This window comes from Peromyscus leucopus, chromosome 2 (assembly GCF_004664715.2).
Source record: "Peromyscus leucopus breed LL Stock chromosome 2, UCI_PerLeu_2.1, whole genome shotgun sequence".
In the NCBI taxonomy this organism is placed as follows: Eukaryota; Metazoa; Chordata; class Mammalia; order Rodentia; family Cricetidae; genus Peromyscus; species Peromyscus leucopus.
In genome coordinates this window covers 109,751,935-109,766,522 of record NC_051064.1, presented here as the reverse complement: position 1 = coordinate 109,766,522, position 14,588 = coordinate 109,751,935, and the positions used below count along the sequence as shown (strand labels likewise).

Genomic DNA, 14,588 nt, shown 5'->3' with positions numbered 1-14,588 from the left:
AGGTCACATGGGCCTGGCTGAATATTGGATAACTCATAACAAAGTACCTTATTCCTTCCTTCAACCTTTAAGTGGGAGAGATTGCTTATTTGCCTGTTTATAGGCTGACTTGTGTGCCTGGTACACTGTCTGGAAGCTGGAGATGCTCCAGGATCAAGGATACTCACAGTTACCCCTCTCCTCCATTTCCTTTTCCTCTTTCCTCCCTTCTATCCCACCCTTCCTTCCTTCCTTCCTTCCTTCCTTCCTTCCTTCCTTCCTTCCTTCCTTTTTCTTTCTTTCTCTCTCTTTCTTTCTTACATTTTTGGAGACAGACTGGCCTTGAACTACCCTCCCACCTCAGCCTCCTAAGAGCTGGGGTTACAGGTGTGAGTCACCGTGTCTGGCTAGAATAACTACAGTTCTTGACACCTAGGGCTTGTCTCTAACAGGGCTCGGCCATTAGAATGAAGAGGGATGAGCATTTTGGTAGGAGAGCTGAGGTTGGCAAGGCATAGTGGGAGGTACCAAGGCAAAGGCAGCGTATCTGTTCAGAACTCAAGGTGAGGAGGAGCAGGATGAGGTCAATATCCATGACATGGAATGGAGAGAGTGAGAAGGAAACTGATGTGTGATGGAGCTGGGACAGGGAGCTGGTAACAGCAAGAGGCCCTCATCCGTGACGGGGCCCGCGTGGGACAGGGTTCTAGCAGGCTGCGTTCATCTTCTCTCCCAGGAGCACCGCAGGGAGCCCCACAGTCAGCCGTTGGAGAGAAGGGACAGCGGCATTAAGAGGCCTTCAGACTGGACATGGCCCTGAGTCGGGGTGCTAGTCTCATTCTTCATAAAGACCTAGAGAAGACACCAAGTCTCAGCTCCTACAAGGTCCCAGGAATAATGTCCAGCACCATGCCTAGGCCCACCCCAGACCTGACCCTTGCTCCTCTCCCAGCACATGGCTTGGCTCTCACTCCAGTCCTTCATCCAGCTCCAAGTCCTGACCCGGAGGGGGTCCCTGGCTTAGTGTCTAATAACATCTCCAGCCCCAACGCCAGCGGAGCCACGACTCCAGCCTCCATCCAGATCAACAGCTGCTCTGTGGACACTGCAGACCAGAGTTTGAACTACATCTCCAGAGCCGACTCAGCGGGGACTCTCCATCCAGACTCACAACCAGTTGGAAGCCCCAGCTCTACACAGGCTGCTGTTTTAAGTCCAGAGAATTCTTCTAGGCCATGCTCTGAGGATGTCCCCAAGTCCCTTTCAAACAAGGTTTTTGATTTGGGTCAGAGTAACTCGAATCCATCCAGGCCCGAGCCAAACCTATTTGTAAGGGCTCTTTCCAGAGATGCCCTGGTCCGGAGTCAGAGCATCTCTAGGCAGGGCTCACAGGTGCCTCTTCTTCTAGCCTCCAACACTTCTTTGGACCATATGCGCTCTGGGAATATCTCCAAGGTGAACTTGGGTACAGTCTCAAACCCAAATGAGTCCATCGCATTGACTTCACGTACTCTTTTTGCATCTGTCTCCAAAGAAGCCTTGAGTGCACCCTGGAACACTGGCTCCAAGGGGTCCATTTCCAGCAGCCAACCCAGGACGGGTTTAAATGTGACTGTCACTCGGGCTTCGCGTGTCAGCCTGATTCCTGGTTCTAGCGAAGGTCTCAGCTTGCACTCAAGTGCCCGAGCACCCAACTCCACTCTCTCTCCATCTTCCTGCATGACACTGATCCTGGGCTCGGAGTCTCTGAGCATGGACTCCAGCTTCATGGTGACCGACACCTCCACCTTGACCCTGAGCAGCCAGCGAGAAGATTATTCCGAGGACAGCAGCATCCGCACCATGCCCCTGGAGGGGAATCTGGGGAAGTGGGACAGCCTGCAGGGTGTCACGGCTTTCCGCAGCCCTCCTGAGGGTGAGTAGGGAAGAGGAGGTAGCCTCGAAGGATTATGTATTCAGAGCCACAAGGCAGGGTGGGCAGTGGAGAGGAATGAGAAGGGAGCAGATGCACTCACGACTTACAGCGCAGTGGCAACCATGCTCTGGCCAGCACTTTGGCCAGCTGTATGACTTGGGAGCTACTCAGCCTCCTTGAGTGTCAATTTCTTTAACTGTAATATGGCAGTTTTTTCTTTTTTTTTTTTTGACAAGGTCCCACTGTGCAGCTCTGACTGGCTTGGAACTCACTATGTAGACCAGGCTGGCCTCGAATTTACAGAGATCCACTTTTGCATTCTCAGTGCTGGGGTCTCAGTGCTGTTCCACCAGGCAATAATCCTTCCGTTCTGTCCAAATCCCGAGTCCATCCTCTAGTCATAGGCCCCATTCAGAATGTCTTACTCTTTTACATAAATGTTAGCCCTGCCTCCCTAGGCTGGCTTGGCCAGAGGAACAGGGAATCTCTAGGCTTAGCATGATCTCCTCTGTAGAGATTTGAAGAATCCACTCCGGCCCTGATCTCTGGAGCCAGTGCCTCCCTCCTGATACGCAGGAGGGTCTGTTGCTGTGCACTCTCTCAGTTGGTATTTCTTCCATATTTTTTTTGGAGACAGGGTCTCGTGTAGCCCAGACTGGTCTCAAACTTGCTACATACTGGAAGGATGAACTTGAGCTTCAGATCCCCCTGCCTTCACATTTCAAGTGGAGAGATTCCAGGTGTGTGCCACAACATCTGGATCAATCAATATTTCCTTTTTTGTCCCTGTACCAATGCCATACTGTGATTACGCATGTGTGTGTTGTGTGTGTGCACGTGCGCGTGGTGTGTGTGTGTGTGTGCATATGTGTACAGAGGTCACCCTCAGATGCCACTCCTTAGGAGCTATCCATCTGTGTTTTGAGACCCACCAGCACCTCTCATTGGTGGTGCTGATCATCTGGAGCTCACTGAGTAGGCTGGAGGCTGGCTGGCTAGGGCGCTGCAGGGACTCACCTGTCTCTGGCTCCCCAGCACTGAGATCGAAAACACGGACTACCAATATGGGCTTTTCCCATGGCTCTGAGGAGTGAACCTAGGTTCCCGAGGTTGTGTTACGAGCACTCTACAGACCGAGCTATCTCTGTAAGGATTCTGTTCTTAATTACGTCATCAGCCTAATCAACAAGCTCCCCCACCCTCATACTGTGGTTTGAGAAGTTAACGTGATGTCTCGGCATGGTGGCACAGGATGTGACCCTGGCACTCAAGAGGTTGAAGGCAGAGAGACGAGCATATGGCCTGCCTGGGTTATAGAGAGCAAGCTCAGGGCCAGCCTGTGCTATGAGACTGTCTCAACAAGGCAAAAAGCAAGCAGGCAAACAAACCCATGGCTTTGCAACTATGTATGCATGTCTGCCAAGGTGAGAAACCATTCATAAAACCCCACTCAGATTCACTAGCCATTGGTAAACCTTCATTCCTCCATACACTTTCATTAACTGCTGTAATATTTATTTATTTATTTATTTACTTATTTTTGGTTTTTCAAGACAGAGTTTCTCGGTGTAGTTTTGGTGCCTATCCTGAATCTCGCTCTGTAGACCGGGCTGGCCTTGACCTCACAGATCTGCCTGGCTCTGCCTTCCAAGTGCTGGGATTAAAGGCGTGCGCGGCCACCGCCCGGCCCCACTGATGGGATTTTGAGACAGGGTCTTGTTCTGCAGTCCACACTGGCCTCAAACTTGAACCCTCTTGTCTCTGTCTTCCAGGAATGTCACAGGAGCATGCCACACCTGCATCTTGAAGACTTTAAGTTAATTAATAAACTTTTTGTGCTAAGGATTGAACCCAGGGCCTTGGACATGTTACACAAGTGTCCTGCTCACTGAGCTGCATCCCAAGGCTTGACATTTTATATGAGTGGAGTTAGATTATTTGTGACCCTTTGTGATAATTTCACACAGCAACGCGTTTTTAAATTTCACTCCTACTGTAGTGTGGGCCAGCCCTTCATTCCTTTTTGGGGAGGTGGGGGTTCGAAACAGGGTTTCTCTGTGTAGTTCTGGCTGTCCTGGAATTTACTCTGTTGTCCAGGCTGGCCTTGAACTCAGAAAGATCCACCTGCCTCTGTCTCCCGAGTGCTGGGATCAAAGGCTTGTCTCATCACCTGCCAACTCAGCACTTCATTTTTTTTTTTTTTAAGATTTATTTATTATGTATACAGTGTTCTGTCTGCATGTATCCCTGCAGGCCAGAAGAGGGAGCCAGATCTCATTACAGGTGTTTGTGAGCCACCATATGGGTGCTGGGAATTGAACTCAGGACCTCTGGAAGAATAGTCAGTGTTCTTTACCTCTGAGCCCCAGCACTTCATTCTTGTGTCTGGAAGTGTTCTCTCCTGTGGATATCTACATTTTGTTTATATCTGTTACCTCTTGTATAATATTAGAGGGACCCGCCTTAATATCATACATCCCAAGGACTCAGGAGAGAGAACTACTAATGGCGAGGACTATTTTCGGGAAATAGAATCTCAGCACACCAAGCTCTTTAGTCCATTCACTTTAATTCATCATCCGTCTCTAGCTTTACAGTTATATACCCAAACAATCACAATCCTCCCCTCCACCCAGGTCACTGGCCTGAATTTCCTCAGGCAGTGATTGTCAGGCTTCCAGGGTCAAGCGGAGGGGTGATAAGAATCACATAGAGGGGCAGTAATTGTTAATTATCATTTGCAACCCAAAGGGGAAGTGACTAATGAATTAACTAAAGGCTAAATTCGGGTAATATCTAAGAAGAGGGATCTTATGTGCACAACTATAATCTTAAATGTGATTGGTAGAAAATGCTAGGAATCTATAAGTTGCTAGGTCAATGGGAGAAAATAAAACTGCCTTCTTTTTTCTTGTGACTCCTATCTGTCCACGCTATCTGCCATTTTTCTGCAGGGTGGGGGAAAATGTGCTTGGTCGCTAGGCAACCTGTGTACAGCTAGATGCCTCTGGTTATAGTAAAGGGGAGATCTGGAACTAGAGGTAAAATATGGGAAAGGAGGAAGTTAAGCTTAATTGGCACATCCACTAGGCCTTCTCACACAGGAAGTCTGGATGCTTAAGTCTGTTCTTAGAGAGTACAGAGGTATCTCTGATAAGGTACTCTCCTCCATCTGGGGATGAACCTGGCTGGATGCTGCCAGTGATGATAATTATAGGGAGGCTTGAACTGGGGTTCTGGCCTCCATAGCTGTCAGCACAGAAGGTTCTCTAAATATTCCTAGAAGTGGTTAGATAAGGAGTTAGAGGTCTATAAAGTTAGCAAGGCTGTAAGAAGGGAGGGTCCGAGCTAAATTGGGTAAAGGTATTATTTAACGTCCACCTGACCTAGGCGGTGTCTTCTTGTGGAATTGACCTTAAATCAGGAGACTTGCATGTGGACTGTTATTACTGTTAGTCTTTGAAAGTGGCTAAGGGAGATATCTGATTCCAGAGGAAGCCCTTCCTGAGGCAGTTCTCCAAATACCTGGAATGTGTATGTCCAGAGAGTGATCAGTCCACACTGTTAGCCCTTCTTAGGGAAAAATCAATTGGGAAAACTATGAAGGCACACATGATTTTCATAACAGAAGACAGCTGATATATAACAAGCCAAGTAACACCAAAAGCTCCTTGGAATTTGGCTTCCTCTGGAGGAATTTCCTGATTCCTCCAGGTAGTGACTTTGCCATAACCAGCTGAGTTCTTATGATACATTCCTGTTGCCCGCAGCAGTTACCAATTATTTATTCCTCAAATTAGGTCCTTTTTACTTTTGGGAACCATGGAACCAAGGAAACTGATCCTTGATTGACCAATAGAGCAAGGTATGTTCTTGCTATGTAGCTCAGACTAGACTCTAATCTCAGTCTTCCTGCCTTGGTTTCCTAAATGCCTCTATGCCCATGTGAAGATGGCTGGATGTAGGAGAAGCAAGGAGGAAGACTCACAGACCAGCTTCTTGACTTGTTGACAGTGGAGAAGTCATAGATGTGAAGAAATGAGAGGAGAGACAGGCTGAGGAAAGGAGAAATACTCAATCTCTTCTGAGAATCAGTAGAAAATGGCTGGGAATTTCTTTTTGTTCTTTTTACTGTTTTCCTGGTTGTTCTCACAGCAGCTGTTAGCTGTCATGGTAATGGTGGTGTGTGTGCTCAGGACTTCAAGATTTAGCATGGAGATGGATTGTGATAAAGTTAGAGGTTGTCTGGCAGTTAGATTTCACTGGTTTGAGCTGGTCCACCTGAAGAGACTGCTGGCCCACAGACAACAACCGAAGATAAGCCAGATCAGGGCAGGATAGAAGCTCAGCTGAGTCACCTCGGCAAGGTGACATACTGACGCACTTGAGTTTCCTCTGTATTTCTCTCTCTCTCTCTCTCTCTCTCTCTCTCTCTCTCTCTCTCTCTCTCTCTCTCTGTGTGTGTGTGTGTGTGTGTGTGTGTGTCTCTGTCTCCATCTTCCTCTCTTTCTCTTAACAGACAGGGTCTCTTGTACCCTAGACTGTCCTTGAGTGCCCTTGAACTTCTGATCCCTGTCTCCCACCTCTGGAGTTTGGGGATTCCATACATGGACCAGCACACATGGTTTTGTATGGTGAGGATCATACTCAGGGCTTTGTACATGCTTGGGAAGCATTCCATCAGCTGAAACACATCCACAGCCCTCTGTGGGCTATTTAAAAAATTTAAAGTTATCTTTATTGATTGATTGGTTGTATGCCACAGCGCATGTGTGGAGGTCAGAGGTCAGAGGGCAATTTGCAGGAGTCTGTTCTCTCTACCACGTGGGTCCCAGGACCAAACGTAGACCATCAGGCTTGGAGGCAAACACCTTGACCAGCTGGCTCATCTCACTGGCTCCCTTCCAGTTATTTTAAATAATGCTGTTATTGCCAGAGTTAGGTAGGGCAAAGGCCTGCATCTAGGAAGTCCCAGTGAAGTGTCATAACACTTTCCCAAGAAAGTCCAAGTCGAGCAGCCATGAAGGCAAGAAAGGAGCTTTATTCTCAAGGAAGCCCATGGGGAGGAATGGAGGGCTCATGGGCTGGGACTTGTCTGGGTGCTCTCAACAGTTTTAATGTTCCACAGGGACAGAAAACAAAGGTTTGGGTTGGGAGAGCTGGGGGTTTCCATGGTGGGAATCCAGGTCTGCTTGGGCTGGCCATAGTCTGGTTGATAGTTACTTCCTTTATCATCTCAGGAACCGCCATGCAGAGAACTTGGTTGGTGCTGAGAAACTACCCGGTTGTGTGGGGGTGGTTTGGGTCCTTTATCTTAATATCTTCGTCAGGCCTGGAGTTACTGGGACTAAGGTCACTGTAGGGAAGAGAGACCAAGGAGAGCCCGGAGGAAAAGCAGAAACAGCATGGAGCTGCCTGTGTCAGAGACTGGGCCTTTCTGGTAGCAGAGTTCCTCGCCAGGGGACAGGTGTGAGGCATGTCTGCCTTTTGTTTTCTTTCCTCCACAGTAACAGCTAACTTTTAGGATGCAGAATGACATTGGACGCCGAGGGGCTTCTTATATGCTGACTGGCCATTTGTATGCCTTCTCTGGAGAGATTTCTATTCCGAATCCTTCGCTCATTCTTCTTTTTCTCCTCCCTCTCTCTGTCTTTCTGCCCCTTCTCCTTTCTCCCCGAGACAGGGTCTCACTCTGTAGCCCCGGTAACCTGAAATCCACTGGGTAGTCGCGATTGGTCTTACATTCGCAGCAATCCTCCTGCCTCAGGTCTCCCTAATGCTGGGATTACAAGCATGAGCCGCCATGCTTGGTTTTAAATATTTTTATTTATAAAGTAATAGAACACTTGCATAGTATGTCCAAGACCTGCAATTCTTTATTCAGAGGGGAGAGAGAGAGAGGGAGAGAGAAGGAGAGAGAGAGAGAGAGAGAGAGAGAGAGAGAGAGAATTTTTAAAAATGTATACAGGGTTTTGCTCTCTAGCCCAAGTTGTCTTGGAACTCATGATCCTTCTGCGTTAGCCTATTGAATTCTGGGATTCCAGATGTGTGCTGCCATGCCTGAGTCTCTGTTCACTTTTTTTAAAATTTATTTATTTATTTATTTTTTTGGTTTTTCGAGACAGGGTTTCTCTGTGTAGCTTTGCGCCTTTTCCTGGAACTCACTTGGTAGCCCAGGCTGGCCTCGAACTCACAGAAATCCGCCTGCCTCTGCCTCCCGAGTGCTGGGATTAAAGGCGTGTGCCACCACAGCCCGGCTTCTGTTCACTTTTATTGGATACACCTAGAACAGTGTGGTCACAGAGTAGGCACATACTACATGTGTGTCTGTTGTATGTATGTATTCGTGTGTGTGTGTGTGTGTGTGTGTGTGTGTGTGTGTGTGTGTTGGGGGTGATTGAACTCAGATCCTTGTGTCTGTATTGGCAGGCACTTTACTAACTGAATTATCTCGCCAGCTCTTTAAATATTTTTTTGTTCGTTAGGTTTTTTTTAAACGTATGTATATGTGGTATATGTGCATGTATGTGCCTGTTCACATGTGTGTGGGTACACACGAGTTTTGATGGCTGATGCTGACATCAGGAGTCTTTCCTGACTGCTCTTTATCTTATCCATTGAAGCAGGGTCTCAACTGAACACGGAGGTTGTCTATATGGCCAGTCCAGCTTGCTCCTGGGATCCCCTCTCCACCTTCTGAGACTCTGACTGACAGGCCATCCTACTCATCCTGTATCTGTGTGGGTGCCAGGGATCTGAACTCAGCGAGTGCTTTGTCCAGGAAACCATCATCAGCCCCTTGATGCTTTTAATATGGTTTTTTAAAAAGGCCTACACACTTGTCAAAAGCACATCATTAAAATCTTTCTTTTTCCTGAATCACTTGTTAGAAAGCTGCCAAGTGGTGCCCCATCACCCCTAAATTTTCAGCACATTTCTTACCCAAAATAAAAAAAAAAGCACAAAATATAATCACCGTAAATAAGGCATTAATATTTATATGTCGCTCCACCGGATTCTCACACCCTATTCAAGTATGGCCAACTCTCTCAGCACCGTACTCTTAGCTCAGGCTCCAGTTCAGAGTCTTGTCATTCTGTCTGTCCTGTTCCGCCTCCTGTTCTTGGTCTTCCCTGCCTTTCTTTTCCTTGATGCATGTAAGACTGTGGGCTGGCACCATTCAGGTCCTGCAGCGCTGGCTGGAATAGCTGGGCAGCCATGGTGGCTTTCTCCCCATGCCCCTCTGGAGGCTCACGGTTTTGATTCTTGATGGCTGGTCACGCCATCGTCTGATAAGAGGCCTGCCCTGGGGCTCTCCACTGGACAGCATTGTTTTCCCTTGTAATAGCTTGCGGTGAGGGGTCTTTGAAAACACAGAATTATCCCACTACTCCACACTTCCAGCTTAGGGGTGTGTTTCTTTGTGTCGTTTTCTGGTTTATTTAAGGGCTCCAAACCAGTTGCTCTCATTAGTTATGTTGATAAGATTTCCTTAGTCTGACCAGCAGAAACTCCCTCTAGGTAAACACGTACATTCTTCCATTTGCCTCTGAGCCCTCTTTCTTGCTTTCTGGGGCCAGATGTCCCAGGCCCATCCTAAACTTCCCTGGGACCTGCCATTTCTCCCAGGAGCTGTTTTCAGTGAACAGTAGTTAGCAGTCAATGTCTTGTGCCAGTGTGTCCTCTTCCCCCATGGCTAGCCCTCCAGCAGCCTCTGGCAGTTCAAGATCCCCCTGAATCCCAGCTCTCCCAGACCCTGGTGGCTGTGACCTCAGATGACTAGAGATCTGTTCTCCTCCAGTGTCCCCTTAAACAGAAGGCTTTTATTGGCCTTCCTCAGCTAAGTACCCATCGCTGGTCCTGTTAGGAGAATGGGACACTCTACATTGGCCAAGCTTGGGTTGCAGATCAATCCCTCTTTGAAAAGGAGAATGGGTGGGGTTTGACCTAATTGCTGGGAATAGGGACCTGCAGGAAAGACAGGGGCTCTTTCACCCAAAGCAAGGCAAGGGATCTGGGCTGAGAAAACAGCAATCAGCCACTGTAGCAAGCCCTGGAGGACAGGAACAGGCTATGCTGGGGGGACCCCATGTGCTTTCTCTTATCCTGGGGGCCAGGAGAGGCCTCTGAGAGGGACGGCAGGCAAGGTGAGGCCTAAAAATGGGATCCCTGGGGAAGAGCAGCTGGAGTAGAGAAAGCCACCTGACCACGAGCTTGCCTGGAACTGGACAGAGGCCAGTATAGACAGAGCCAGGGATGGAGGAGAGAGCAGGGAGATAAAGCTAGGGGCATGGATGGGGAGACTGACCAGGCAGGGCCACAATAGCAAAATCAAAGACATGGAGGATCACTGAAGGCTTCTAGGGAGGGTCCGTGGCACGAGCTAATTTACATTTTCCCAAGCTTTGTTGGTCTGGTGAGAGGGAGTGAGGACTGGAGGGACCCACTGGGGAGGAGAGATAGGACTACGGCATCCTGAGGGCACCATGCTCTTCTGCTTTTCCCCCTCTCCCTGAACCTGTGATGTGCAGGAACCTCTGAAGATGTGAAGGTCAACTCGCCAGAGAAGAGAGAGGATGAGAACGACACAGCTCAGGTATGCTCAACTCCACGCCCTCTTTCCCCTCCCTCCCCCTTCCCCTCCCCCATCCCGCCCTCCTTGCCCATCCCCCTCTTTTCAGGCGGAGTCTTGCTATTTAGCCTAGCTGGTCTGGAGCTTGATATGTAGAACAGGCTGGCACTGAGCTTGTAGCAATCCTCCTGTCTCTGCCTCCGGAGGGGTGAGACACCAGGTGCGAGCCACCACACCCAGTCCAGGGTTGGCCCCGCCCACCCCTCAGCGGCCTCTCTTCTCCCCCGGGGGAACTGTGTGCTGTCTGAAGTCCGGAGGGGTCACCAGCTCCTCTGGAGTTTCCTTTGTGCTGCTGGGACCAAAGGACCGGGCAGAAACGGTTTAGGGGAGAAAAGGTGTATTTTGGCTCAGAGATTCAGAGGGTTTCCAGCGGTCACAGTCGGGGGGGGGGGGGGGGAGAGGAGGGAGGCGGGGAGGGGAGGGGGCGGGGCGGGGGCGGGAGAACAGCTCGGTTTACGGCAGTGGGAGTGGATGGCAGACATGGCACATCCAGAAGACTCAGGAAACAGCTCCACAGCCTCCCCTCATAGCGTCACCAGCTGCGGATGGAGCTCTCCACACACGAGCCTGAGGGAGACAGTCTCTCCCACTGGAGCCTTCCCCAGGTCAGGGATCCTTGTCTGTCTTAGAGCTGAGCCTTCGGCAGGCCGAGCAGTGCTCAGCATGTAGTAGGTTCTAAATGGAAGTCTTGAACAACTGAATGTCTTGTGGGAAGGGCTCTGAAAGGGACAGAAAGGCTAGAAATCGTTTTTCCTGAGTAAGTAATCAGGCCTAACCCAGGTCTGGGCTGTGCAGCTGAGAAGGCCAGGCCAGGAGGATCAGACATAAGCGTGACACATGTGTGGATGTGGTGGATGGGTCTGGGGTCAGGGGCAGCCTCCTCCTCTATGGAATGGGCCCAGTGAAGTTGAATGAGGCCCTTCAGACCCAAGCTCAGTGCTAGGACAGGGAAGACCGTCACCGCCATCATTCAGTGAGCTCGACGGGGCCCTACAATGTGCTAATTCTAACTCCAAGCACAGAAAGGCGACCTAATATTTCAGTCTGGGGAAATAGACATTTGCCCTTATTCTTGAATAAGCCTGAATGTCCACTCGTGTGAGCAGCCATCTCTGAATATTCATCCTAAACTGACACCCGTCTCCCTTTCCAAACTGAGATTAATAACCCCAAACAGTTTAGTTCAGTCTGCTGCTGGGAGGGGTAAGGATCTGCAGAGTTACCTTCTCCAGGCTGCAGTTTGATGGGACTCAGCCGGGTGGTTGCTCCGCTCTACATTGTACAGACAGATCTCTTAGAGGGGCTGAGACTTGCCAGGCTCCCTCTCTGCATAGCCTCATCCCTCCTTAGTCTAGCCTGGGTTTCCTTCCAGCATGGCGTCTGGGTTCCAGAAAGGAAAGGTGTGCCCTGGGACAAACCCTGACACACGTCCCTTTCACGACAGTCTGAGTCAGAGTGCAAGGAGGTTCTGTCCACTGATGGGACAAGTCGAAAAGAACCTGTGGCCATTAACCTTCCATAGTCTGCAGCAGATCAAGGTGTCCTTTTTTCTTCACTGTGGAATGTGAGGCTATTTGTTTCCTGCGATCTTGTCTTCCTCCTTAAGATGATGGGAATCAGTGGTTGACACAGGCTGATGTGCCCCATCTCTCGGGTAGCAGAATGCCTTAATCTGACTGGAATTTACCAAAAGGCTCTGAAGAGGTGTTACTGATGGTAAAATTTCAGGTTGAGGTGTCTGGACGCTTTCCATCCTCCTTTAGTTAACTAGAGAAGGAGGGGTGCTTTATTGCCCCTCACATCTGGTCTTCCAAATGCATACTTCCCATCCCACCATCAAGGTTTTTCACTAATCTTCATCTTCCCAGATACCCCCTGCAGAAACATGTCCCTTCTCTTGGGTTGTGGTAGTTTTAGTTGCCAGTCTGTCATAACCAAGAATCATCTGGGAAGAGAGTCTCAGAGAGAGTGTCTAGACCGTGTGTGTACATCTGTGAGGGATTATCTTGATTACATCAGTTGAGTACCTGCCCATTGTGGGTAGCATCATTCCCTAGGCAGGGATCCTGGACTGTCCTGAGATTGGGGGGAAAAGGAGCTAAGCACTTGACTGCACGAATTCTTTGCTCTCTGCTCCTTGTCTATAGATGTCATGTGACCACTAGTCTAAAATGTCTGTCCTGTGACTTCACCATCACGATGAACTGTACCCTGAACTGTGAGCCAGAATAAATCCTTTCTCCTTTAAGTTGCTTTTTCAGGGTATTTATACTTGTTTATTTACTTTGGTTTCTTTGAGATAGGGTCTCCCTGGGTAGCTCTGGCAGTCTTGGAACTCGCTCTGTAGACCAGGCTGGCCTCACAGAGACCCGCCTGCCTCTGCCTCCCGAGGGCTGAGATTAAAGGCGTGCGCCACTATGCCGGGTTTCGTTGGGGTATTTTATCACAGCAATGGAAACCAAACTTAGACATGGGTCAATGCCGGGGTTGGGCGGTTGGGGAAGAGCTGTGTGTGCTAGGTAGCTAGAGAGTGCTGTGTATGCTGCCCAGATGGCTGGCAGGACTCGGGGAAAGTCTCACTCTGTGGTTCTGCTTCCCACGGCCCTGCAGGGAGAGATCATCACTTTCCAGAAGAATCAGGATGAGACAGAAATGAAAGAAAAGGAGACAACGATGAAGATGATGATGGTACGGGAGCCTGTACAGGTGGGACTGTGGTACTGGGGTGGAGTTCCTGAGTCTGCCAGTTGGTGAGACAGGTGGAGGGAGCTGGGAAGAGGACAGCAGCAGGAGGCGGCCCTCTTGGGCTTGAAGCTAAGTTTCCCCACCTTTTACTGGCCCCACCTGCCAAGAGGGAGTATGAGCAAGCTAAACCTTCTCCAAGCCTCACTCTTCCCGTCTCATAAATGGGTGAGACTGTGCTTGTAGCTTTGCTTGTGGGAGGACACGACCCATTAGCTGGTCCATTGCGAAGTCTGTGCAGCTGAGAGCAGTCATTATCGACCCTCAGAGGCCCCTCCGGATGGGCAACTTAAGAGGGTTCCCGAAAGCAGCCTCCTCTTTCCTACCCATTCGGATGAACTGGGCACCACTCACCACGGAGGCTTACACAGTTACCTTTGGCTTTGTGGTCCTTAAAGAGAGAAGGGGGTTGGGGAGCCTAGCTCAGACAGCAGTGTTGGCCTCATCAGAAAGAGTTCCTGAGTTCGAACCCCAGAGCACACAGGAAAAGCAGGCGTGGTGACACACATTTGTAATCTCAGTACTGAGGAAACATACAGGCACTCCGGCCAATCAGACCAGCCTAACTGACCAGCTCTGGATCCCAGTGAGAGCGCCCTTGCCTCAAAAACCAAGGTGTGTGGCTCCTGAAGAATGGTACCCCTGGCCTCTGCATACATGTGCACAGGAACACACACACACATCACACACACACACACACACACACACACACACACACCCCTCACATACACATCTGCCCATACGCAAGGCATAATACTTAACTTTAACTGACACCAATCGAACACCTACTGTGTGCAGATGTTAGATGTAAAGTGACAAGTAGGAGGATGTCTGAGGAATTCGACTGGACAGCTTTCAGTGGCCAAGCCTGGTGCTCCTTACTTGGGTCATGGTTTAGCTGTGAGTCACAAGAAGGGCACCATGGGAACCATCCTTACTGAGCTCTGCACGTGGGATGATGTACAAACCAGGGCGCTGAGTGCTGAGTGGTCTTGGCCTGCATGACCCGCTGTCGGAGCGTGGGAGTCAGCCACAGCTGGCTCTCACTGGCTCTGTGCTCCCCACCCAGAAGCAGATTCAGGAGGAACCCCTGGATTCCCTTTTGAGCCCTGCCCGCCGGCAAGCCATGGAGATCCTGACGCAGCTGAGGTATCCGCCGCTCTTGTCTCTCTCTTCCAAGCTCTGCTGCCCCTTCTCCCATGCCTCTGTCCATTCCGAGCCTTTCCCTCTCCCTCTGCCCGGTCCCCACGGAGCATGTCACCTCCACACCCTTGCTCGAATCTCACCTTATCCCAGGTGGCCTGGCTGAGTCAGATGCCC

General features: G+C 49.9%; 1 protein-coding gene across 3 annotated transcripts in view; it reads left to right on the top strand.

Moving 5' to 3' along the window:
* Mroh7 (maestro heat like repeat family member 7) overlaps positions 1-14,588 on the top strand; it is a 49,380-nt gene that overhangs the window by 5,072 nt on the left and 29,720 nt on the right. For 2 of the 3 annotated variants that reach the window (XM_028888083.2, XM_037202771.1), the window contains exons 3-6: positions 716-1,894; positions 10,426-10,490; positions 13,137-13,214; positions 14,338-14,417. In XM_028888083.2, the coding sequence (XP_028743916.1) occupies positions 790-1,894; positions 10,426-10,490; positions 13,137-13,214; positions 14,338-14,417 (1,328 nt within the window). In that variant the 5' untranslated portion in view covers positions 716-789. The remainder of the gene's footprint in view (positions 1-715; positions 1,895-10,425; positions 10,491-13,136; positions 13,215-14,337; positions 14,418-14,588) is intronic. The other variant, XM_037202772.1, reaches the window with a different exon arrangement.